Raw genomic sequence first — 27,365 nt, forward strand, 5'->3', positions numbered from 1 at the left:
ATGTTGTCTCCGGGGCTCCAGCTGACCGAGCCACATCTCAGCTGAGCATTGGCCCGGAATAACCACCTCTCATCCGAGCTCGTCCCTAGCCCCTGGTGACGGCATGCTCTCAGTCGGCCGGCCCTCAGTCCCTCCTGTTCCTGGCCAGGACTGTTATTCCAGCCCCTCGCTGGTGATCAGGTTGAGCCTCACGCAAAGGCAAAACTGAAACTGCACATGCAGAGACCCCCGCCTCCCCGGCCCTGCACCCAGTCACGCTCCCGTGGAAGGACACACGCTCGGCAGCGACAGCATCTGCTTTCTGTCTATGGCTCCTCCGGCAGCTGTCCGGGCCGGGGCCACAGACGCCTGCTCGTGTGACCCTCTTAGCCGCCACAGGCAGAGGGCTGAGTGGACGCCTGAGAACCGCCCACAGCCCCCTCAGCGACACCTGAACCATTTGCACGTCACCTTGATGTGCTTGTATGGCGGGGGCTTGCGCTCATTCTCCTGCGTTTCTCTGGCTTCCCTCTGAAGTTTGATTTCACGAAAACGAGCTTCAGCTTCCTGCAGTGCTAAAAAGTCAATGAGATGTGAGTGTGACTAAGAGGTTTTAGTAAATTCGTCCCTCTGCCCTTCCAGCTCTGCATCTTGACGGCTGACCGCGGGCCTCCACCTTCCTGCTCGGCACAGTCTCCAGTGTCCACGGGACTGCGGGCTACTGCAGGCAGCACAGGGCAGGTACTGCCAAAGCTGCAAGTGCCGTCGAGCGGAGGGTGCTCAGAGCACATCCGGCTCAAGAGCCCTGGGCGATTCTGCTGTGCGCCACCTGGCCACAAGGCAGGCCCCAGGGCAGGCTTCTCCGCGTGGACACTGCTACGGCTCCCCACCCTCCACCGGGACCCGATGCACCACACGGGCATCGATCCTGGGAACTCACTGTCCTAAGACAGAAAGTGAAAATGGAATTCTGCTCCTCTCAAGGAGCACACGTGCTCTGAGGCGTGAGCGCCAGGCTCAGGGAGAGCAGAGGAAACTAACCACTAAGGTCTGCCTACAGGACAACCATGTGCACTGGGGCCACCCCAACCTGCAGGACCCCAGCACCAAGTCAGGAGATGGTGAGACCCTGACTTCACCACTCGCCAGCTGCCTCTAACACTGGCCATGCTGAGTGGCCTCTCAATCCAACATCTCTCTGGTTTAATGGCAACAACTAACACTCTTCCAATGCCTCCTCTGTCAGCAGACCTCTGCGTGCCCACAGTATGTGAGGATCCACAGGAGAGGACATGGCCCCACTGCCCAGGGCAGCCCACCGAGACTCCTACGTGCGATCAGCCAGGACAAGCCTGCTTTCCCTGGGCTAACTGTGCACACACCCCAAGCCTCTCTCCTGCCCCCTCACTCCAGTCAAGTGGTCACATTCCCATCCCATCTGTCACCTGAACGACACCATGCTCTTGTCCCTCTCTGTCCCCCACCTTGGCTGTGGAATCAGAGAGCGGGCACCTGTCTACCTGCCCACACCTGGCACTTCGGGGGGCACCTGGTCTAGACAGCAGCCAAGTTTCCTCCACATCTCCATCTTACGCAAAGGCAAGCTATAAGAAATTTCTGTAAATCATTACTAAAACTAACTTAACAGTAGCCTCAATGCACTTTAGTGAAATTAATCACAAACAGATGTTATAATAAAAGTTACCGAACAGCATATTTTACCCTGTGCCTCAACAGATGGGTCTGCAAACCTAGTTTTTTCTAATTTAAAGTACAGCTAGAACACTTAGCCCAGTATTTTCTACAGAAATCAAACTTTCCAATAGCAGAAATCAGGATTAGCAAAAGGTACCCCAGAGTGTGGTTTCACTGCATCTGGAAATCTCCGTACCGTTTTTGAAGACTCTTCCGATCCCTCTGACCCCCTGGTAGCGGCTGCCCCGGTCCCCCTCCATGTACGGGAACACTCGCGCCTGATGCGTCCAGTAATAATCTTTAGACCCAAAGAAAAACACAGGGAATTCTCCAATCTCGTGCTTCAGTTTCTGAATATTTGGGGGGACATTTTTGGGATGGCAAACTTCTGCCGGCCACCATCTATTATAAATATTAAAAAGAGGATTCACAGACTCTTCAGACAGAGTGACAATCATTCAGTGCTTTCAGTCCTGCAAAGTGAAAAGAACACATGTGAACGAGGAGGCAGGCAAGCGTGGGGCTCTACTTCTCGCACCTGTAGTTCCCGAGCTTCACCCAGATGATGTCCTGGAAATGCAGCTTCTTCCCGGCCCGGCAGTCATTGCAGAACCAGCTGCCGTCGGGCATGTCGATGTTCAGGCAGTCGGGGTGGAAGGCGGCCGGGCAGGACTCGCAGCACAGGAGGCTTCCCCCTGCACGGGAGGGTGAGTTGGCTCAGACCACCTCCCACAGTCTACGGCTGCTCCATGCCTTGCGCTAAGACATCAGCTTAACAACAGCCGGCTGGCTACAAACTCGAAAGCACATTTTAGGGGCACCTGGCTGGCTCAGTAGGTTAAGCCTCCGACTCTGGGTTTCGGCTCAGGTCATGATCCTGGGGTCCTGGAGTCAAGCCCCATGTTGGGCTCCCTGCTCTGGGGGGGGAGTCTGCTTGAGATTCTCTCTCCCCCTGCCCCTCCCCACCCCATGCGTGTGCATACACTCTCTCTTTCTCTAATAAATAAATCTTTTTTTTTTTTTAAAGCACATTTTACTGCTACCATGAATAACTTCCCCTAAGTCTGTGCACCGGTCACAGTTAATTCAGAAACATCACGGTGTATGACTGCACATGACAGTTTGGGGACATCATGAATGTTAACACCCAAAGCTGTAGGAGCACTGAAGATCCCCCACACACGGCCCCCGGGGTTACCTGCAGGAGCTATGTGCTAAGAAGCCATGAGAAGCAGCACTCTCTCACCACTCGCACGGACCCAACAGAATTAACACTGTCAAACAGCCCCCGGCGGCACGGCCCTCACCTTTGGAGCACACAAAACACCAGCTCACATTGACGTGAGCATGATGCCTCTTCCCCTTGCGAGCAGTGAAATGGCCCGTGCAGATGATACTGTTGGAAGCTATCACTGAGCAGCCGGCTGCCAGACAAGCATCCCCTCCGTGATAGGCAACGGGGCAGCGGACGCACCGCATCATTTTACCTGAAGGCAGAGACATGCACTGAAGACACAACAGTGAACAGGGCAACTGGAAATGACCAAGCCCCCACACATTAAGAAAATTAATGCTGAAATAAACTTGAAGTATTTGATGAAAAAAAAATAACTAGGATGGGGGCGCCTGGGTGGTTCAGTTGGTTCAGCGTCTGCTTTCGGCTCGGGTCATGGTCCCAGGGTCCTGGGATCGAGCCCCTCATCAGGCTCCCTGCTCAGCAGGGAGCCTGTTTCTCCCTCTGCCGCTCCCCTTGTTTGTGCTCTCTCTCTTTCTCTCTCAAATAAATAAATAAAATCTTTTTAAAAATAAAATAATTTTCTTATATGTGAAAGAGCACTAAAACCAGAACAAACAGAATCTATCAAAATGGTTCAAAGGTTTCCTCCTCCTAAAATGAAGAGTCTTTAAGACGACATTTAGGGCAAGAAGAAGGAAAAATACAGGGCGAGGAGATCCTCTCTCAAGAAAAACCCTAACCCAGCGCGTGTCAAGTCAGTAATAGGAAGACAACCGCGCAGCCACCACGCCCGCCCCTTCCGTGTGCCCGCATGAGCGCACTGAACCCACAGCAAAGCTCCAGGCGAGCAACTGTACCTTTCGATGGTCTTGGGTTGGAAGGGTTGGAAGCGTGGCAGCTCACGCAGCTGTGGAGCGGGCAGCGGAAGCCTCGGCTCTCAAACACAGTCAGAGGGTACTTCCTCACGCAAGCTTCGTGGTAAAACTTCCCACACTGTGATACGACACAGCGCTTCACATCTGTCTTGCTCTCCTTACACACAAAACATGAGTGAATCCCTAACAAACGGTTAAAGAAAGGGGCAGAGAAAGAGGTGCAAAGAACAAGAATTAAATTGTCGTTCCTAAGCCACTGCGCTCCAGCAGCTCTGTCAGAGGCAGCTGGTGTCGCTGAGGCCTCTGGCTCTATTTCTGACCTTGCTGACTAGCCCAACATGCTTCAAAAAAGTCCAGCCATCAAGGGTTACCTTGCTGCGAACTGGGCTCCAGCTTCCCCTGGAGAACAAGAAAGTCTGAGTAGGAGGCAGCCTAGGTAGGGACGCCCACTCGAATTAGCCAGAAGCTTAAAAGGAGGCACTCCTCTGAAGAAAGGCTTGCACTGTCCCTTCTGAGAGCAGTTAACCAAGTACAGGGAAGAATCACTTAGAATCACAGGCAGGCAGATGCCTGCAGAAGCAGCGTACTGTTGCATCGCAAGGCCTTGGCTTGGGGTTGGAACAACTCTCCGGAAGACTCTAGGTGTCTTCCTAACCTAGGACATGCCCCCACGAGAGCCAGGAGACCCTCAGGTCTGGCCAGGGACAGGAGGGGCTGCATCGGAGGGCCCGTCTTCCCAGAGCCCCCAGACCGTGCCGCTGAGTCCCAATGGCCACTCAGGCAAGAGCGCGGAGCTATTCTTTCTGTTGAAACCGAAGCTCAGGTGCGTGCTGTGTCTAAGGAAGCCCGTGTCCTGTGACTGACTAGGTTACCTGCACTGGTAGCACTGGCCCTCTGGCACCACGGCACCCCATGCCAGCCACCTCACAGACAGGGCAGGGCTCGGGCCAGCCCACGGAAAGGGGGTGGGGGGTGCAGCACAGAGACTGGCAGGGAGGCAGCTGTCCTCCGCCAGCCTCTCAGGTCTCTGACACAAATAAACAGGTCAGCACGCACCTGTGAAGGTGGACCAAAGCCCAGGGCCTCAGAGGAAGGCTCACAGAATGGCCTGTCGTGGCAAGTGCGGTTTACAAAGCTACAAGAGAACCTGCCTGAAGCACATTCGCTGCAGGTGAACCTCCCTTCCGGCCTCCGGGAGAGCCCAAGGCAGGCGAGGTGGAAGGCTCCGCAGCAGGGGCCTTCACAGAGCACGAGGCTGCCGGTCTTCTCACACAGCTGTGGGGCAGAAAGGGGACAGCGATAAAGCCACACCCGGCACCAAAACCCTACAGGATACACTCGAGAGGCTGAGAATCAGATGTGAACATCAGGAAGACTCACACACATTTCCATCATCATAAATCATACTCATCCGGGGGCCTCCCCGCAGCCTCCATCTCACACAGGACGCCAGGTCACAGAGAGGGTGAGTGACCTGCCCCAGCTCACCACAGACACTGACCGGGTCCTGGCCATGGTGCTGGCAGTGACACCCCCAACTTTATGCTTCAAAAAGCCGTACAAACGTGCGTCTGTTACACAGGACGGCTGTAACTCCGTAACAGAAAAGACAAAGCCTGCACGTGGATGCAGGACCCTCCCTGGGGCACTTAGTCCAGGATTCTGCTGGCAACCCCATTCTGGGTGGGGTTTGAGGGAGGAGTGAAGATGTGGCCTGGGACCGGGCCAAAGGACAAATTAAATGACCGCCTTCCCCTCACCTGACACACGTACTCCTTTTTGGCGGTTACTCCTCGCTCAGACTTCTTCGATGAGACGGACACTTCGGTCTGAGTTTCGTCTGCGCTCTCATAGGGGGATTCCAAGGGCTCGTCTCCTGGGCCGTCTGAGACCTGGAGATGAAGGAGGCGGACGACAGTTCACTAGTCGCGGAGAACGGCGGTGTCACACGGCCCACCCGTGTCACCTCACACACAGGCCTTCTCAGCACCTGTCCCCATCTGCCAGCTACTTGTCGCAAGCATACAGTGTCAGCTGTGTCTTGTGATGGCACAGCCTAGCAACTGAACTGGGCAGAAATTCAGAAAGGGATTTTACCCTCCTCAGCATTTAGTTACATCTCTGTAGAAGAGGCACAAAATTTCACATCTCTCCCGACAGAGGAAGGATCTCTGACGAAAACCCAATTTGCTCCAGTAGGTGACCTAAGGTGGGCTTTGGGACTGAGAATCTTGACCTTTCTTATGCAAGTTCCTAAGTTTCAACTATTTTAAAGTAAGAGAAACAGATTAATACCTAATGAATTGTTTAAAGGACCAAAATGCAGCGTCAAAGGGTAAGCCTTTGTATGGTGGTCTTGCTGTCTCACTGCCGCGGTACTGGAGCCTGCAGGGTGTTCTGGAAGCATGTCTGTGCACCAGAGCGCTGACCCAATGTCAGCACTCCAGAAGCATCACACCTGGAGCTAACTGACCATCCTGTTCTTGCCTTCCTCCCACTGCCTATTCTCCCCGGAGGGTTAAAAACGGGGAAAAGCAAGGTAAAACCTGCCGACTTTGTTAACAGGTGAGTCTAAGAGAAAGGCCTGGGAGAAAAAAGTGGAATCTTGGAGCAAACCAAAGGACCATCCCCCGCTTATATTTCATCCGTCCCCTTCATCATCAGAAATCACCCAGCCTAGGCCAACCCTCTCCCTCTTCATGGCACACAACATTTTGCCCTCGTTTGAGCAGCAATAATAAATCTCTACATAGAAATCAATAAATCTTTAGTAAGAAAATTTTCTCATATACCAAATTCAAATTACAAAAAAACCCCCACAAAAACCCTAAAAACACATTTAGTGTTCATTCAATGTTAGATAAATGAATGTTGAAAACTGAATTTTTCAACACAACAAAAGTATAAACTACATTTCCTACACACCTTGATAATCACAACAAGTAATAATGTTATAGGCCTGCTGTTTGCCAATGAACACAAAGCTAGAAATTAAAGTTGGGCCACACTGAAACAAAACAAAACAGAACAAACCCCACCAGCCAATCCACCCAGTTCTGTAGTCTTATCAATGAACATTTTCTAGAGTTAGCTCACTTATGTGACAGGGAGCAGCAGTAGAAGGAAAACACCCAATAAACACGGACTTAGACCTGGTGTGAGTGGGCAGATGTGTGAGGGACGTGCTGGCTCGGACTGGCGTCTGTAGCAAGGCTGACAGGTGCGTGGGCCTACTGTTTCAGCCTTGCTGCTCTACACCTGACACATCCCTTAACAACACAGTCTTTGGAGAAAGCAGCCTCTTAAGTTCATTTCCTCACCTTTTCCAGGAAGATGGAAATAGCGGTGTGAAGGTACACTACGTTACAGGGGTCCTCGCACAGCAAGGATCCCCCCCTCCCAGGCTGGCCAGAGGGAGCCCCTCCCTAACAGCTCACCCCCTACTTCTTTAACATTTAACATCCAGAAGGAAGGCAACTTGGAAAAAATTCTGCATTCAAACCCCGATTTTTAACATGTCCATCGGATCTGGAGTCACAGACGGGCGGGGGATGGGGGCGCTGAGCGCTCTGAGGCAAGACACCGCTGGGCGCTGGGGGGGGCCCCGGGGGCATCACGAAGAGCAGCCACACCTCCTGGCCCGGCCCCACTCAAAGAGCAGCCCAAGGCTGACCCGTCTGACGGAGGAACCGAGGCCCAAAGAAAGAGCCTTCAACATGGGCTCAGGGGAGAGAGCCCCGGTGCCCTACCCACCAACCCATGTTCTTCCCTCAGTGTGGTTGGGACAAATTGAAAGCTTTAAAAGAAAAAAAGAAAAAAAAAAAAAGAAAAACTGCATGGAGAGAAAGACAGAAAACACAGACCAGTCCTGGGTCAAAGAAAGGAACAGCACCTTTTATTTAAGATTTACAGAAAAAGTTAGCACGTTTCCACTTGGAGATATTTCCTAAATTAACAAAGTCTGTTTTGAGGAAATAAACACTGAATACATATTTTGAATGGAAATATAAATGTTAAAGACACACATGAGGCTTGTTTCCTGATTGGGGTCTAAGATACACATACAGAATACAGACCTTACAATATTACAGTCCATGACACAGATTGCAGGAGATTGCGACTTTCATCCCACCAAACCCCTTCCCAGCGACCGACAGACAACTAGCACACAGTCGGAGGGGTCCAACGGCTCTGTGCTCAGCAAACCACCCGCAAGAAGAGCAAAGTACGCAGGGCACCACACAGCACGCCTTACTCCAGCTGCAGGCTCCACGTGCACCAGGTGACGGTACTTACTCGGAGATGCCGTCTGTGAAAGCGACACATTCACCTGAATGGTCCCAACACAGTCCCAAATCTCAGTCTACGACATCTATGGTCTATTCCATATCCAGTAGGATGCATTTGGAAAAAGAACAATGTAGGAACTGAACGGACACAGACTCTGTCAAGAGCTTTCCCGGCGCTTCCCGAATCCACCAAAGCCACGCTGGCAGCACAGATCTCCAAGCAGCTTAGTTCCTGACTTTCCAAAGTTTTCTTGAGTCTGAAAATACTTCCTCTACTCCCCACTCAGTATGTGATAGTATCCAATTGCCTATTTGCCTTAGAAATACATTACTTTATGGGCAGGGAATGCTGTCTCCTTAACATGTATCACAGGAATTTTTCAAGAAGATATTAATGAACATAAGGTAACCTAGTGAACACATTTGAACCAACTTCTAGAAACAATGTAGCCATTTAGGGTGACTTATGAGGATCCCAGTTCTCTCTGCTGTGATGGGAAAGGGCCCCTACGCCTCGGACGGTGGTATACACAGTGATTGTAAAATTTTTTGACAAAACAAATCCCTTCACAAGTTGAATACCACATCATTTTTGAAGTACAATTACAGACCTTGAACAATAAATATTTCTATAAACCAACATTATTTTCATGTTTAAGTCACGCTTTTGTAAAGGAAGAAGTAACTGTAAGCACTTTCACACAGTATCTTGGATTTACACATGATAAATACGCTGTGCTCAGCAGATTCAATGAGCTTAAAACCAAAGACTAATCCCAGACAGGTCCTCCCGAGTTAACATCACAGTGAAATATTAAGAGTGGAATTAAAATAATTTTAAAATCAGTCATTCATCACCTAAAATACTACAGTTCAGAATAACTTTTATTAAAGCGACCCTTCTAGATGACATCGACTAGAACCATCCTAGCTGCCCCTAAATTCTAGGGCTAGGTCTGAGTCATTGAACACACAGATCTCCAGCTCACACACCGTCTCTGTGCTTCACCTTCTAACCTGGGTGCTTCTGTGTCCTCCGACAGCCCCAGAGGTGCCAGGGAGAGCCAAGCGGTTGGCCACGGCCGCAGCATCAGGCCATGCGGCTGCTGCTCCAAACTCCAGGCTGGCCCTGATCACAGGTAAAATGAGTCTCTAAAATGTCCTATCAACCCAACTTAGCCCCACCAAGTCCCTCAGCAGTGGCCGTCCAGTACACAGTGGGCTGGGGAGGGGCCTGGGTTGGCCCTGTGGCAACTTGAAAACAGGAATGAAGCTCGTGCCCCAGAGCAAACCCCACCCTCCCTGCTGGGCTGGGCCACCCCACCCCCACCTCAGTCATTCCTTAAAGGCACAACATGCCTGAGCGGTTAAGCACGCTTTAGAATCTACACCAAAGAATTATATGCCAAAACTCAACAGCTACATGTAGGCCAGAAAAAGTTATACAGTGGATCTAATATGTAACCTGCTAGTCACAAAGGTCTCTAACACGACGACAAGACCTGTCCGGTTCTTAAACGGGCACAGAGGGACACCCGCCCTCGCCCTCGCTGGCGAAAATGCCTGGAAGGGAGCATGCCCCTCCCCCAGGCAATACAAGGAGAATGATGAATATGACAACATACCATCTTCTACCTGCTAAGGATGGTTGATTTTCCATCAATGGCAAGTAAATTAGTGATAATTTCTAATATTCTAGGTAAAACAGCAAAAATACTATTTAAAGGGATCAAAATCAAGGTCACTGACCAAAAACCCTAAAATATATAGCAGTCAGTAGATTTCTTTAAAAAAAAGAAAAAGAAGAGGAAAAAGGGAAAAAGAACCTTTAAGAGCCAATAAGAAGCCAATAACAGATTGGGGAGCATTTTGTGAAATCTTTTCTAACCAGGTTCAATTCTTTTAGCAAAAGAGTCTCACTCAGATTCATATTCTGAAAGATAAACAGCAGGCCTCAGCAATCACTTTCTCTGTTTAGAGATTTTCAAAACCGGAGAGAATACTACTGACTGTAAAGAGCCCGCAATGCTACAGCCTGGCACGGAGTAGAAAGAGCCCTCTCCAGGTCACATGCGAAAGTCCACCTGGACCAGAACCACCTTAAAAATGAGTTAATAACCTAAAGGGCTAGACGTGATTGAGAAGCGTTAGGTCAAAAATCAAGGGAGAAAGGAATCCAGTCTACCTGCCAAAGTACAGGTGTCTGCCCTTTCGAGACAGGAACCCAGCCTTCTTGCCAGCTTGGCCATAGAGGGGGGCCGCTAAGTCACCAAGGAACCCCTCGCCAAGCCTCCCCCTTTCTGCTGGACTGGACCAAATGAATGGAGGATGTGACGTAAACACACCTGCACTATGACTGAAACAATGCACAGAACCACAGCTCGCTGTCTGCCACAGGCCCCACGGCCACTCACGCCAGGCTTTGGCCAAGGACCCTCTTTAAGGGCTTTTCTTCATCATTTTAATTTTACACCCAGACATGGGTGCATCTTCTGTTTTGGGAACTAAATGATGCTAACTCACAATCTTAGTTTTATTCTTTTCTGGGGGACACTGCTAAGACAGACCCTCGGTGGTACTGGAGTCACCACCCCTGGGCAAACGCTGGCTCCGCTCTGCCTTCAATTCTCCTCACGCATCCCCGGTCTCAAATCTCGGGGAAGCAGCTCAGGGCCAAAGAGAGCCCTCAGAACACTGACCTCGTCACTAACGGTTCAGGCTCCACAGTCTCCTGCAGCCTCTCCTCTGGCGCATCCCCAATAAAAGAAACCTCCTGAAACGGCCACCTCCCCTTATCCCGTTCCCCAAGCCCTGAACGCTTCCCTTCTTAAAGCTTTCCGTGCTTCTGCATGTGCTTCCAGAGAAAGCTTTGGACTCAGACCCACCTAAAGCTGGGGAACCTCACAGAGCACCTACGAGGCAGGATAGCCCTTGTTGGAGGAAGGGACACAGACAAGACTCCTCCGCGCACAGTGCGGAGCCACCCTTGGCCTTACACTCATGAAACTGCACTTCCGTGCCGTGAGATTCGGCCTAGATTTCTTGGTGGCTTTTAGGGGACCCTCTAAAAAACATGGGTTATTTTCAGTTGGGAGACAGAGACAGAACAGATACGTTGTATAAAGAGAGTACTGAGGTGCTAGTACACCTAAATTCATCACCATCAGAGACAGACATTTAACTTCTCTATTAACTCTAAAGAAAGGCCCCACAGGGGAGAAAGAAGCCCACAGCAGGTGAGTAAACAGCACAGGACCCCAACTGCCAACAGGTGCACTTACTTAACGTGCCACCCTATCACAGTCGGGAATTTTCAGTTTTAGAACAGCTACAATCTAAACTGTTGTATATTCAGACAAGTTTTTACCTCTTGTGAATGCCTCCCATTTTATACTAGAGAGTTCCTTCTCATACCTCCCCTCACCAGGCACAAATGCGGTGTATGGCAAATGGTTTGAAGCAGGTAAATGGGACCGTTACAGTGGTTCTATGTCAGTATAAGCAAAAGTCATCTCAACAACAGGCAGTTCAAATGACAAGACTAGAATATATCAGTGTTATTCTGATGTCTCCAGGAAATGAGGGAATTCATGTTAAATTAATAGCATAATGAATTTTTGTGCTCTTGGCAGACAAACGTACTCGCCACTAAGCTCTTTCAAAAAGGAGCCCTTTCCACTCACCTTCAGGAAGCCATGGGTGGGCCCTCTCGGGAGCTCTGCTCATCCACCAGCACTCCTCAGCAAGACCACTGCTGGCATTTGGAGCAGGACAATTCTGCCACATGTGGGACTGTCCCTCTCACTGCCTGCACCTGGCCACCTTCCCAATATCCCCAGCAGGGGATGACGCCTCCCCCAGTTGACATACACTGCATACTTCCCCCATCCTTGTCCCCACCCCATGCACCCCCTCCTATGGACTCAGCTGATGCTAATTTTATGCTGCTTAGTGGATACACCATTCAGCCATTTTGATGGTTCTTCCTAAGGAGGAAAGCACCCACTCTCTGGCTGACTTCTAATGCACATGTTGGTAGCTGGCTGGCTGCCCATTCAAAATTCATCATGCTATAATTTCAAATGAATTCTTGTCAAAAGCCTTTCAGGCTAGTCTTTACTTGGGGTGATCATTTCTTGAACTGGACCACTTTTACATGAACTTTTTTCACATTTTTAAATTTAATAATTAGTTTTCTGTTGAACCCGACATTTACTCCTGAGCTTTTTCATGTCCTTTAGGAAGAGCATGACTTGGGTCACCTTGGAGGCCATGTATCCCACCAGCTCTGAGCAGAGCCACCCAACTAGCCCCAAGCCACAGGCTAGTACCCTCAAGTGCTACTCAAACCAACCCAGTGTCTGCCACTTCCAGGGTTATTTTACCCCCACGTGCATAATGCAGTCGAGAGGATCGCTTCTCATGCCAAAGCAAAATTTATACTTTTGGATAAAAATGGAATGATGGTGATTTTATTATTTTTATTGTTATAACCATTATTGTCACAACAGCGAACCACTGAGTCCTTGCAGGGCGCCAGGCACCCTAAGTGTTTAGCATGCGTTACATTACTTAACGGATTAGAACACAGGTATTAGTCAGAAACTTTCATTAAAGGTAGAACACATCTGAAGAGGCTGCTGGGAATGAACCAGTGCTGTTCACACGGTAACGTGAATAGCACTCCTTCTGCCTCCATGAGCTGAAGGGCAAGCGAGGCCTGTGCCTCACCATGCAAACATGCGGACACCCAGGGACAGGACATCAGGTGGTCACCCAAGACTTAAGACATTTAATGTGATGGCTGATGTCCTACAAAAGCAACTGATGAAGTGGTTGTTGTAAATAACCTGATCGTGGTATATGGTACCCAAGATACCAGTCACTGAATCAAAAGAGTAGAGTTAAATGGCTTATAATGAGACTGTAAATGATATTTTTCCTACAAATTTGCTGTATCTAGTGTCATAGTAAAATTGCTTAGTAAAAATAAGACAGAATCAAAACTCCTCCTGCCTTTTATGTTGGAAATTAGTTTAATATGTACAGTACTGAGTACATTCCATTGGCAATGGGAATTAGCTGACGAGGACTCCTTTGAGTGTGTGCTGCTCGTTCTGTTTCTGAAGGTGCAGATGCCAGCATTTTTTCAATAAAAACTTAGCAAGTCATGAACTAGGAGACAAGTGCGGCCTCTAGCAAGACCAGCCCCTTCGGCGCGGAGTCCTTGTCGCAGGCCCAGGGCAGCCCCGGGTGAAGGGCATCCCTTCAATGTGAAATCTACATGGATCATTGCAATATGAGTGTGTTTCTATTATGAGATGAATGTGATCAGGTAAATGGCCTTGATTAGGTATCTTACCTTGGTCTTAAAATTTGTTATCTGTTTTCTTCATTGTATGTGTTAGTAATACCAGTAAAAACAGATTATCACACATCTTCCATAAAATGATTGTGATAGGAATGTCCCTTAGTGTGTACGATGATACGCCACCTGCAGCAGACATCCTGGAATATTACATCATTTTAAGTGCAGTACAGGGCAGCGAGTTCAAATCCAACTTGGCTGATGTGGGCTCCCATAAAAGCTGTTACCAGTGAAGGCGAAAAAAATAAGAATTTGCTCTACTAAGGGAATAAGAAATGAAGTTACAAAACACTTAAATCACATAAATTCCTTCAGAGGCCTTCATCATGCAAGTGTGTAATTTTAATCTATTCTCTTCATTAGGGTAATGTAGTATTATGTAATAATTATTCCAATATCAATTTTCTCACATATACCTTTTTTGAGAAGAATTTAAACCACAAGTGACCTAAAATGTCTTGAAATACCAACTCTGTGAAAACCCCTTATTTCAATCAAGGGTTTGATAAAAGCAGGACAAACATGCAGTGGGCATGTGACCTGAATAAGGGGCCAGTCTGAACCCCAAATAGCAGCTCCCATGGTCGCCTAGCTCCCACCAGAACGGGACCAGTGGTTTACAGGACGCTGTTTTGTAACACTACACTTTGCCTCCCATGCTAAAAGGCATTCGGCATGTTGCACGTTGTAAACGCATACTGCAGTTCAGTAGTGTTAACACATAATAGACAAGGCTTTTCGTTCACCTAAAGTGGTTTTAATGAATATAATTCTATAAAAATGAACGCTAATGAAAGATTTATATAAGCCACACAGAAGTGGCCTGATGGAAAAGGCCTAGTAATTTAAACGTTTTTATATAAGCAACAGAATACATACTATGGGATCTATGTATCACTTTCAAAATGAAGGACAGTGTATGATTTTAACGTATTTAACATAAAATATAAACATATTTAATAAACTATTCACTTCTGAAGTTCTAAAGAATTAAAAATCAATGAAGTCTAATGATTATAAAATCCTTCATCGAAGTCTTCTCAAGTTCAGAACAAATGTCTAACCCAGGAAGATCACACTCACCCTGGTCCCAGTGACCTTCAGATCACCAACCCTGACCCACCAGCTCTAACCCCACCCTGGCTGTGCCCGCCCTGGGCTGTGCTGCCCTGAATCCAAGCCTTTGGCTGGCACAGCTTCTGACCAGAAATGACAGAAAAGATTTGTTTTCAGCCTCAGAGTTTTTCTTGCAACTGTATCTGACAACAGAGTACATAAAAACTCAACCAGATAGTGGATCAAAGTGCAATGAGAGAAAAACTCATTAAAAATCTTTTTAAATAAAAAAGCCAACTTTAAGCAAAAGGGTTTATGGACCTGAAACTTGTTTAGTATTCTTCTTTAGAATTAGAATCCTCATTTTTCAGGATACTAATCAAAATTCAGACAAGAAAAAAGGAAAAAGGAAAAATATTTGTATAGAATGTCTTTTCCAAGTTTCAATAAGCCCCTGGGAAGTTCAGTGAAGAATTCATACTGCATTTTCTCGAATGTGCCCAAACATAAGAAATGTTTCGTCACCCACACATACCAAACTATGAGAAAGCCTCAGTTCCCACACACATGAGCAGCTTCCCATCACTACTGGCATGAATCCCCAAAGACCCCACTCAGAGCAGCTCTCTGTGCTTGAACCCCCTCAGATGGCCCAGGTCCCTGAAGATAGCTCATGCGGGAAGGCCTGCCCCTCATCTAAGGCGAGGAAGCAGCCGAGGCTGAGAGACAGTAGGAGAACGGCCAGGCCCCACCAGTGACTGTGGCAGAGACCAGGTCAGAAGTGCCACCTTCTTAACAGGGTGAAGGGTCTATCCACTCCCTGCCTTACTGCCTAGTTCAAAAAAAGCCCAAGGTTAGCATCTCCTCATAAATACTCAAAAACAGGACTCATGTCTAAAATGAGAAAAAGAGGATCACAGGGCACGAACTAGTAAGGAATTAAAACTTGAATATAAACTCCTTGGGTAGTCACTAAAATTGGGAATCCAAAACTCCCTCTGGACAAAAAAGTGTCATACTTGCATTCTGAGGCTATTTTTTTGTTTTGTTTTTAGAACAGCAAAGACTTTATATTTGGTGATGAAGTCCAGATGTCATGATACAATGAGGGTAATAGCCTCAAGTAGCTATTATTCCACTATTGCATATTCTGCAAATCCGGAAAATAGAGATGTATTACCATGGTGGTTCTGACTCCCCTCCACACTCAAGTATCTAAGAATATGCCAGGATTTAAAGAACTAAAACCATGGAATGCATGAAGACATTCCTCTGTAAACCTAGGTCTAAAGACCGCTGGAATCCGACAAAGCAGGTAAGCCACCCTCTATCCCACCTGGGGTGAGTGCACAATGACTAGAGTCAGCTCGAGTGACAGTGTCATGTTAGGACCAGAGCAGACTTGCTGGGATGCGGAAAATTAATTACAATGTGAGGGCTATATAGAACACAACATTTTAAAGACAGATTTCAAGAACAATTAAACTACATCCAGACTAAAGTATATGCACGTACATTTATACATACACTGTGTGCATGTGTGTATACCTGTGGTGCTCAAATAGACTAAAAGAGGGACTTTTTTTTTTTCCATTCCATGACTTATACATAGTTTAAAGAATCTGAAACTCACCTACATTTGTGGAGAGGACACCAGTGTTATGCTTGTTAAGTCTGACTTTGCTCACACTTCAACTTGGGCAACTAAATGGCCTTCATACGAACAGCATGGTCATCACTATCATTAGTATTTTACCTCATTCTCAGTTAAGGATGCAGAAGGAGACGAACTTTTGCTAAAAGGAGTGGAAGGCGCTGCTGCGGACGCCCGATTTCTCTTCTTCAGCGGTTTGCATGCATCTGACAGGTGTTTCGTTGCTGTAAAACAATTTTGGTTCATAAAGTAAAGTTTGAAATCTTACACCTCAATTATCTTAACTGTTTCAAAATTACCCCTGTAATAATGAAGTTCTAAAGATACATTTCTGGGCTCCTTTGTCATAGTAAAGGCTTAACTTTTTACTGTGAAAAAATCTGAATGGAAACAAAGGCAAATTTTCCAGTGAACTCTAATGTCCCCCTGCCTGGCCAGCCCCCAGATCCATCAACCTGGGGCCAACACAGCTCCATCCACACCTAGCTTCACATCCCCTGCCACATTCTTCTGGAGCAAATTCCAAACATCATTTCACCCGTAAAAAGTTCACTACATGTCTCTGAAACATAAAATTTTAAATATAACCCCAAGACCACTATACCATTCTTAAAAGTAACAATCCCTTCATATCATCAAATATCCACTCAATGTTCAAACTGCTCACAAGTGTCTTTCTTTTCATAGTCTATTTGACCGATTTTTTAAAACCAGCATAGCACCCCTCGCAAAATAAGGAAAACAAATCCATTTCCAACTCTCACTTACTCCTTTCTCCCCTGAATGTTGTTTTCCTTTCTAATTAAGAGTTGGTGATAGGAGGGAGGCAAGATGGTGGAAGAGTAGGGGACCTCGTTTCATGAGCTTCCTTGAATTTAGCTAGATAACTACCAATCATCCTGAACATCTAGGATTTCAACCTGAGATGTAAGAAGAGTGGGAGGACGCCTGGGGGGCTCAGTCAGTTAAGTGTCTAACTCGTGATTTCAGCTCAGGTCATGATCTCAGGGTCATGAGATGGAGCCCTGTGTTGGGCTCCTTGCTCAGCAGGGGTGGAGGTGGGGTCTGCTTGAGGTTCTCACTCTCTCCCTCACCCTCTTCCCCTCCCCCACCCTCTCTCTTAAAAAAAAACAAAAGAGTTGGAGATGGTAAGCTCTCTGTAATAAACTGTCAGACACACACTTCAAAAAGACAATGAGAAGGGAAAGGGAGCCTGCTTCCCCTTTCACTGCTTTGAGTTATTTTTCACGAACATTTGACGTTAGTTTCATCAACATGTGAAATAGAAATAACTAGTCATTACTTTTACTTTTAGTAAATATACACAGACGATCAGATACTCAAAAGTGGTGGAATTTATAGCAACTGGCACCTTCAAGTAAAAAACCTGGATATTCCTGGTTTAAATAACTTCTTTAGTGTAATTTTAAACTGACAATAAAGCCTAGTAGAAACCAGTAGAAAAATAACTTCAATAAAACGTAGCTGGAGCGCTGCGACCACTTACACATTCAGTTGCCCAAGAACCTCCCTTTCCCCTTATTAGCCGTCAGACCCCTCGGAGGGTGCCCTATGCCCTTCCCTGGCCCGGCTTCCTGTTCACCTCCGGCCGAGCCCCGGCGCCTGCAAGAACGACAAGGAAGAAGTGCTAACCACATTACCTGCCTGGCTCTTCAGCGAGGAGGCTGCCTCGATGGCCTTGCAAGAGCTTGTTCGGGCTGTCTTGTCATTGATCGTCTCTCTCTGTTATTAAATAAAAAGAAAAAGGAGAAGAAAAGGAAGGGGAAAAAATCTAATGTGAGCGAACACAGGTTGCTGAAACGTCGTGCAACAGAAACATCCTCCTTTGGCAGCATGCGCCACAGGCTCCACGAGCAGGGACCCAGCCTCACGCCTCTTCCACCACTGGGAGGCTCTCCCCTGCACCTGTCCCACCATCTGCTGGGACAGGGGAGCTGGTGGGACCATGCCAAACAACTTCACGTGAGCTGCATTCAATATGCTACTCACATTTCCCTCTGAATTCAAGCAGAGTGTGAAGTAGAAACCAACCCTTCTGCTCCAGAGGTTGCCCAATCAACCTGAAGTGGGGCCTCAAGTCAGTGCCAACAGCACTGCTCTAACTCCCTACACTGAGGATTTCCAATTCGGAGACAAGGTCCGAACAAACCTCACAAAGATCATCAATAAAGCACATTCCCCAACTGAGGAAAACCACACACATGAAGGGATCAGGAACATTTGATCCAATGCTCAGAATCTGAAGGAGTTGAAAATAACCCCTCTTGATAGCCCTGAAGCAGCACTGCCCCACGGCCACCTGCCCCTTTCTGGTCCCGAGGCCGGGACGGTTCCTGCACTCAAACCCCACTCCCCAGCCTGCCCGGGGCCAGTGGAAGCAGTCACAAGACTGCAGACAAGGTAACAGGGGTGCGGTGCGGGGTACGGCACCTGACACATCAAAGCGCTCAGCGCATATCAGCAAGTGTACAGGATACGGCCTACTCAGGTTCATAAAAACTCAACCAGAGGGAGACACCACAACTTTGTTATGGGAGACACCACAACTTTGTTATGTGCTACTTCCTGAGCTCTTAGTTCATAAAACGTTTCTACCTAGGTACTTAATGTAAATTTTGATATTTCAAGTGTCCAGGGCTACACATTTTTTAAGGTAAATATGAAGTACAAGTATTTCAAGGCAGCCGACATCAGCCTGACTGCCAGCACAGGGTTGCTTTAATAATGGGCAGCCAGAGAGGATACTCATGGAGTATGAGCTGCCAGGTAACATAGATGTCAGTGACGCTAGGTCAATTTTACTTATCTTGGGGCTGGATACTTGATCACTAATAACTTCGCCTGACAGGTGCCCTGGAAGAATGTTCTCTTGGCCAGAAAAATAGGGCAGGGCCTGCTACTGCCCTGCACTGCAACAATGGCCTTTAAGTAGACAGACGATGTGGTGGCCACATATTTACACTTTCACAATACGTGGAATTTATTTTTCCATTCTTCAAAATAAAACAATAAAGAAAGGAACTTCCTAATTTAGATTAGAAGACAGTATGAAGCTTTTCTCAAAACCATAAACACACGACTCCTCTGTATAAACTCAAGCATAAGATACAAAGTCTGTTTCAACTCGCCGTTCATGAATAAACGGAACTGGGCCATAAAGCACACTTGGAAAGGGCTCACACTCTCTGCACGCATGAGCACCATAAGCCAGAGTCACTCTCCTTCAGGTACCAGGCAAACTTTGCCTCTTGACGTAGGGTGGACTACGCTAGAGCTAGACGGCCCTGGGGCTGCACCGTCATATCTATGCAGTCACTTTTTGGTTGTATCAAACAGGCCTACACAGCCTGCTTAGTAGTCCCATTAGGTAAACAATAACGTGAATTACTAATAAACTGAATGAATTCATAAAATCTATTTTCAATGCCCTTAATGGATTTGAAAAACTTTTATTGAAGTATAACATATCTCTAATGGATTTTGAGGTTTTCATGCCAACGCATTATTTACACATTGAATACTACCCCTATAGACAAGGGCAATCTTTAGTACATACAATTCCATTAAATCTAAACATCAAGTATTATTCAAAGTGTTTGTTTTTCTTTGACAGCCAAGTATCAGAAGTTTGTGTTAAAGTCCCTGGCAGAAAGAACTTGCTCTCTTCAGCAGCCTTCTCAAAGGGATTTGAGGAGAGAAGCCAGCCCTACTGCCTGGAAAACAATACCCGCTGAGCACCGTCCACAGAGGAAGGCCTCCCACCTCCCATCTGCATCCCGTAAGAGAAACACAGCCTCCAAGAGTCACACAGCACACACTCCTCCAGCCGAGGCAGACCCAGGGCATGATTACCTTCCGAAGACCATGCTTGTCGGTCCTGAGTCTTTTCCTGGGTGCATCTTCAACTTCGGCATCTTCAGTAGGGTCCTGTGTCCTCTTTGGGTGGTTTCTTTTTTTCCCATTTATGTTACCTTGGAATGGGGGATGGGGGAAACTTACATGAAAAACACTCCACAAGCCACCCTCCAAAGCAATGATCACCTAGCAAGGGCATTCATGTGCAAATCCAGCCCCTGATGGGCTTCCTGTAATCCTGTTGGTTTCCAGGGCCTAAGTATTACAGACCAAATCTCTTTGCATTTTGCAAATTGCATGGGACCATTTCCTGTAACATCAAATACTGGAAAATCCTTATCTAATCTACCGATTATTATACTGGTATTTCTTATAATTACATTTTAATGTACTATAGCATTAAATTTAAATATAATCCACTAGTTTACTAACATTCAAAGACTACTGGAATTTAAGTGGAATTTTAAGTACACAACTTGCTACTATTTATACATTTCTTGAAAGCATGTTAAGTAGCAACACTCCTTTTGTATCTGCAAATTAAGGGCTTTCTACGTGTTGTTCATGCCAGTTATCAGGTATTTCCAGGAATATCAACTAACCCAAGATTTAAGGTATTGACCTAGAAAAGTAAGATGTAAGGTAAGAATGCAAATTCTAGAGAGGTGATTAATTTGCACACACCAATGTTTATTTCAAGCACAAATCCAGCATCTCCGTTTGCAGGGCTGTTTTATAGAGGCTCAGGGTTTCCCCTGGACTGTTGGTCAGACATTTGATGGGAGGGCATGTCATCCTCAAACCCTACTACCAGGTGGGACAGAGTACAGCAGCCAGAAGTGTGGCGTCCAACAGTGCCTCAGGAGAAGGTGCAGGTGGCCACACCTTGGTCACTCTGCCCAGGGCAGACACGTGCACAGAGCCTCACCACAGGCAGAGGCCTGATATTACTAGAGCCGAGCAGCCGGCACCGGCTCTCACCAGCTGCCAGTCCTCGAACAGCGTCAGCCAGCCTGAGAGCAGCCTTCACTAAGCCCCACAGCTCTGTGGGCTAGCCATAAAGGCACGCCAGGGAGAGGCCTGCGGAGCAGTGGGGTCTGTTCAGCGGCTGACCAAGCATAACCAGCACGGGGCACAGCCAGCCTGACCTGCCAGAACCTCCTCAACCCGGTTTGCCCAACCTCATCCACACGTGTCCACTGAGCTACAGATACCTGCCACCAGCAACTGCCACCTGGCACCTCGCCTTTGTGCAGGTGAGGTGATGTCACAGTCCTTTACATAAGAACCTCCCCCTGGACCCAAAATGAGACAGCAGGCATTTCATACACAAGTAAGCAATGTGGGCATCTGTTTGAACTCCTCACACTGAGGCCACGAACAGCTGATGCCACCAACACAGCCCAACATCGTGGCTATCAGCACTGGGGGCCCCAAAAGGGAGGCTCGAGGGCCTCCAGGACAAGCGCACACACCTGACAGACACTGAGGGTGGAAACCAACCCTGTCCTCCTCTCTGCTAACTACTTGGTAGCAGCCCAAAATGACAAAATGGGACACAACGATCAGTCACACTTACTCTTCAAGGGGAATTAAATCTGGTTTCAGGAAAACCTGACTCATTCTTAAATAGCCAGTCACTGAAAAGGATCACTCTTCTAGATTTAGAGTACTGATGAAAAGTCAAGTGAACTTCTGCCTTTTAAAGAAAATGCACAAATCCAGAACACCCTCGCTACTCTAAATTATAGAATTTGCAACAAACGCTTAACAAATTGAACAAAATTCAATATTAATAAATGAGACAATTGATGTGCAGATTTAGAAAGCCCTAAAATCAAGAGCATCTGTGAACAAAAGAGGAAGGCTGCACGGTGTGTGTGCAGCCAGAGTCAGACGGACACAGTGCTGGTCTAGAAGCACGAGCTAGTGCACACAAGGCGAACTGCACTGACTTCTGGGTCTTGGTCTCCTTTTAGGTGAGTCTTGAAACAAAATGCTTCAGTGATGAACCTTGAGAGATACAGAATTGTTTTGTATTTTAAATTGATACCCAAATATATTCTTTACATTAGAAATGCTGGTTTTCCACGACATGTGTGTCCAAGCATGCACAGATGACAGATCTGACCACGGTTACAGGTTCTCTCCAAGCTTACAGTGTTAAGCCTCCTTTCTCTTTCCAGTGACCAAAGCAAAGTAGCATCTTTGTTTTTTAAACTGAAGGCCTAAGAAGAGCCAGAGGACACCCACATTTGAGGTCAGTCCACTGTCACCTTTCTCACCCTGTGAGCTCTCAAGCAAACAAGCCAGGAACGCCCTCCCCGCTCCCAGGTCCAGAGCCCCCCACCCACAGAGGCGAGTCCCTCCTGAGGTGCAGGCGTAGCCGCTGCCGGGAGGGCAGCATCACCCCAGGGCCACAGGCCTGCAGTCTGACCCTACCATGTCACGTAAGCTTGGAGTCCTAGAGACCGCCTGGGCTCCCTTCCTTCTTGCGTCCCCCCTCACACCACCCCATCGGCTGCAGAGGCTAGAGCGCCTGCTCCATTTGGGCTCACAGACCAGACAGAGATCGCACCGAGCAGCTCTCATGACAACAAGAGAGAAAATGCAGACAGCACAGGTTGCTTTATTGTGACCACACGCGCACTGGTTGCTGGCACAAGCGCCAGCGCTTCCCTACAGCTCCCAGACCAGAGCTCAGCTGGCCACACGACACACAGATCACAACTAAGCAGAGTACACTAGGACACTTTACGTTTACCAGAGTCTTCTTCAGACTGGGAAGAGGCCACTAGGGCAAACTTTGTGTTATAGCGGGCTTTCTGTTTCTCGTTGAGCATGTCCCACTGGGACCCAAGGAGCTCTTCAATCTCCTCACCCGAGGCGTCTGGGTGCTCAGCAACAACCTGTGGACACAGGAAAGGCGGCTCAGAAGGTCACATACCTACGACTCACCAATGCCCAGCCCTCAGGAGCTCAGCAGGTGGTGTGTTTATTCCCACATGATGGAATGATGCCCCATAAGCTTCAAAAAAATTAGCGATTATCTGATGCTGTAACCCACTGAAAGCTCATACATAAAAACACTGCTGGTGAAAACAATTCAACTGTATTTATGTCAAGGCAGGAAACGATGAATGGTAAGAGGAAAAAGTACACTTTTCCAAAATCACTAAATTAGTAGTAGTAAGTTACAATTTTCTAGGCATCCTTGAAAAATCAGTGTAGGACAAGTGCCATGGAAACACTACCTGTCAACACAGGGGTGAAGTCTTGGTGGGGGTTTCTCATTTGCTGTAGCACACACCATCTCTGAGGTCCATGCTCTGGAAGGACAGTACAGATGGCATACCAAGGAGTACGCCATGACACCTCACAGCACAGGACAGCACACAGTGACGAGCCCTCTGCATGGCCCTCCAGCCATGCTGGGGCTGCCAGCATAAGCACCCTGGAAGCATGCTAGAAATGAGGACCTCAGGCCCCACCCCAGACTTGCCAACCAGGAACCTGCATTTCTCCAGGTCTGCAGATGATCCATGTGCACACTGAAGTCTGATTCATGGCCCCACAGCCTGCCTGCACACTGACAATCAGAGAAGTATTAAAACCTCCGGTGTTCAGGTCCCACTCAAGACCAGTTCATTCTCTGGGTCTGGCATCAGTGTTTTCAAGACTCTGGGGGGCTCTCATGTGCACTCAGCTTGAGAGCCATCCACAGTAGGGGCACAGAGGTGGACAAGCAACGGCTGGCAAGCCAAACCAGCCCCACCTCCCGTTTTCATACGGTCTATGAACTAAGAACTGATTTTACGTTCTTAAATGGTTGGGAGAAAAAAAAGTCAGAAGAATATTTCCTAACATATAAAGTTTTATTGGAAGCAGCCATAGGCATCCTTTTACCTGTTTTCTAGGGCTGTTCTCCTGCTATAACAGCAAAGCTGAGTAACTGACACAGGCCTCACTGCCCTGGAGGCCCTTTCAGAGAAGGCATGCAGCCTGATTCCGAGCACTAGTCAGCATGCTTCGGAGCCAGACCCCAGGTTCCCATGTGGCTCCTCCAAGGGGCAGCTTTGTGAACTGGGTAAGAGAAGGTGTCTCCTCCTCTGTGATGTGGGGTGGTAACACTTCACCTGGCAGTGCTAGTGAAGGAATCAACGAGTTAATGCTGCTGGTCACTATGACTACCTAGACCCACGACCTGCCCAACCCAACACAGGGAACCTCTGCCCCAAAATGCAAACCCTTACTCACAGCATGGTCACTGCAGACAGCTTCCTACAGCCTCCTGTGTCCCCCACACCTCATCATGCCCTCCCTGGCCCGGATGGACACTGGCACACCACCAGCTTCCACCCACCCTCGCATCTCAGAGCACGTGCATTTTCAGATGCGGATCAATAACCACCTACACAATCATCCAGCCCTTCCGTGTCCTTACATCCCAAGGACGCCTTCTGCAATTCAAAGCCCAGCTCTGAGCTGCAGCGTTCCACTGGGTGTGCTCTTCGGTGTCCCTTGTGAACTGTCACCGTTCCCACCCTGCCCCTGACTCGGCAGTCCTGGCCCCACTGGAGCTGCTTCCTCCTTTCACCTTGGAGCACTGTCACCTCTTGGCCCAGCAGGATTCTGTCCTGCCTGCCCATCCTTCAGGAGGGTGAGCTCACCAGCCCCAATACTTCAAGCATCAAACTCTCAGACCTTCACGCAGCAAAAGTTTCTGTGCAGAGCTTCAAAGTCACAGGACGATTGCTTTCTGGAACTCTCCACTTAAAGATTCCTCAAGATTAGCACATGACTTGTGGACCCACCACCCTCCTTGGTCACCCACCCCTGCGGACAATATCCTCAATCAGAATGAATCCTAGCAGTGGTCACAGCCGCTTCATCAAACAAGACTCCTGAATTGTCCTTGAGGTCCCCTTCCCCTTGCACCTAAATCCATGCCAGGTGGGCCAGCTCCACTCCTGAACATCTTTGTATCCATCCCATCTAGATGGCTGTGGTTTCAGCAACCAGTCTCCTGGCTTTCAGTCCTATCCATCTACCTGCTGACATTCCCATCCTAAAATGTCTCCCTCCTTGCAACCAGAGGGACTATGGCCCAGCCCACATGTAGGGTAGGGTCCCTGTCACTTAGCAATGTCTTCCATGGCCCCCCATAAGCTGGAGCCCATCCTCACCCCACTTTCATCACTGCCTGAACAATTCTGCACTCGGGCACAATGGCAGGCTCCACCTCTCCACAGGCCACACTCTCCCTGAAACATTCTCTTCCACCAGGCTGACTTTGGTGCACAGTTTTAATTTCAGCTACAATGTTGTATTCACTCATTCATTCATTCAAGGAACATTCTGCGCTAGGGACAGGAAATAAAAAGGTCAAAGCAGCCACCATCCCACCCACAGTGCTCACCTTCTGGGGGGCCACCTGCTTATTTTTCATCCCTAATCATACACTGTGTACTCCAGTGGGGGCACAGAAAGTATCTCCACTATTTTAGGTTAATAAGGCACTGGCTGCTCACTGAAGTCTATAGGTTTCATCAATGAAGCAGTGCAGTACAATGTTTACAAGTTCTGTGCGTGTGCATGCCTGCATAATTCGGGCCAAGTCCCAGTCCTTCTTCCTGCCTGTGTCCTCCCACTGGTAAAGGAGAGTCACTAACATCTCTGAGTTCAGGGTAGCTAGCTATAAGGCAGGAATAATTTATGCCAACCTCAAACGGCCTTTATGAGAATTGAACACAATTTTTCACAGTAACATACTAGCAATGTATCTTAAAGATGGTAAGCATTCAGTAGTGGCTACTTCCATATTTTTTTTAAAGATTTATTTATGTGTGGGGCGTCTGGGTGGCTTAGTCGGTTAAGTGTCTGCCTTCAGCTCAGGTCATGATGGGATCGAGCCCCACGTCGGGCTCCTTGCTCAGTGGGGAGTCTGCTTCTCCCTCTCCCTCTGCCTCTCCCCCTGCTCGTGCTCTCTCTCACTGTGTCAAATAAATAAAATCTTTTTTAAAAATTTATTTATTTGAGAGACAGAGAAAGAGAGCATGCATGCGAGCAGGGGGGAGGGGCAGAGGGAGAAGGAGAGAGAACCCTCAAGCAGACTCCCCACTGAGTGCAGAGCCTGACGCAGAACTCCATCTCAGGACCCTGAAATCCTGACCTAAGCCAAATCTAAGAGTTGGACGTTCAACTGACTTAGCCACACAGGAGCCCCAACCATATATTTTTTTGAAGACTTTGTTTATGGGAGAGAGAGAAAGAGAAAGAGAGAGAGGGCATGAACACAGAGGGAGAGGGAGAAGCAGACTCCCCACCGAGCAGAGAGCCCAATGCAGGAATTGATTCCAAGACCCTGAGATCACAACCTAAACCAAAGGCAGATGCTTAACCAACTGAGCCACCCGGGCACCCCGATTTTTAATACACTATCTCAGACACACACAAAGTTTAGAAAACCAAATACCCGCAAGCTCACACACTGTGATTGAACCGTTACCAGTACAAAGATTCTGTGTGCTCGTCAGAGATCACACTCCCTGCCCTCAGCCCACCTGTTGCCTCACATATCCTTTGAGAGCTCTGTGAGCCTTTTAGACTTCGGAGATGGCTACAGTCCCCTACAGCTCACGCCTTGACTCCCTATTGAACAGCACTGGCCAGTGAAGACAATGCGGTGTAGAAACGGCATACGATTTTTCAGGTCTAAGACTTATGTAAGACCTCGTCCTGCCCTCCCTTGGATCACCTGCTCCATGAGAAGCCAGCGTCTGTGCTAGAAGGACACCCCAGCCACCCCGTGGAGAGGACCACATGGTGAGGCTTCCGACAGGCAGTATCAGTACAGCCCCTTAGAAGACGATCCTCCAGCCCCAGCCAACATCTTATCTGTGACCTCATGGGACATTCTGAAACAGAACCACCCAGCTAAGCTGCTCCCAAATTCCTGACCCACAGAAACTGTCAGAGAATCCATGTGTGTTGTTGTTTTAAGCCACTAAGTTTTGAGGTCATGGGTTATGCAACACTACATAATTGACACAAATATATATACAAAGAATGGAGACATATAGCATGGTTCAACTCTAATGCATCTGTAAAAATTAGGATCAGAGAAGGTGGGAAAGATACTTTAAAAATGGGAAACTGAGACCACACACATCTGTAGTCAACGACATTGCTACTGAAGCCTCAGTAAATTCTTCCTGGGCTTTTCACCACAGTGGGGCTCCCCGAGCTGCTCTTGACCCCTTGCCTGCAAACAGAATCCTCCCCACCCCTCGTCCCACCCAGGTCATCAGTGGGCCTACAGCCTACTGTGGACTTT

At 48.0% G+C, this 27,365-nt stretch overlaps 1 protein-coding gene across 6 annotated transcripts in view; it reads right to left on the bottom strand.

Moving 5' to 3' along the window:
* The window catches only part of NSD2 (nuclear receptor binding SET domain protein 2), an 89,134-nt gene that overhangs the window by 15,206 nt on the left and 46,563 nt on the right, over positions 1 to 27,365 (bottom strand). For 4 of the 6 annotated variants that reach the window (XM_087864344.1, XM_087864343.1, XM_087864345.1 and 1 more), the window contains 11 exons: positions 22,788 to 22,938; positions 20,027 to 20,145; positions 17,815 to 17,896; positions 16,256 to 16,377; positions 5,547 to 5,678; positions 4,938 to 5,061; positions 3,769 to 3,969; positions 2,982 to 3,161; positions 2,213 to 2,369; positions 1,871 to 2,076; positions 451 to 554 (listed from right to left, as the gene is read on the bottom strand). In XM_087864344.1, the coding sequence (XP_087720470.1) occupies positions 451 to 554; positions 1,871 to 2,076; positions 2,213 to 2,369; positions 2,982 to 3,161; positions 3,769 to 3,969; positions 4,938 to 5,061; positions 5,547 to 5,678; positions 16,256 to 16,377; positions 17,815 to 17,896; positions 20,027 to 20,145; positions 22,788 to 22,938 (1,578 nt within the window). The remainder of the gene's footprint in view (positions 1 to 450; positions 555 to 1,870; positions 2,077 to 2,212; positions 2,370 to 2,981; positions 3,162 to 3,768; positions 3,970 to 4,937; positions 5,062 to 5,546; positions 5,679 to 16,255; positions 16,378 to 17,814; positions 17,897 to 20,026; positions 20,146 to 22,787; positions 22,939 to 27,365) is intronic. The other 2 variants (XM_087864346.1, XM_045774832.2) reach the window with 1 other exon arrangement.

Source organism: Ursus americanus, chromosome 8 (assembly GCF_024610735.1).
Source record: "Ursus americanus isolate L20-20 chromosome 8, mUrsAme1.1.p, whole genome shotgun sequence".
In the NCBI taxonomy this organism is placed as follows: Eukaryota; Metazoa; Chordata; class Mammalia; order Carnivora; family Ursidae; genus Ursus; species Ursus americanus.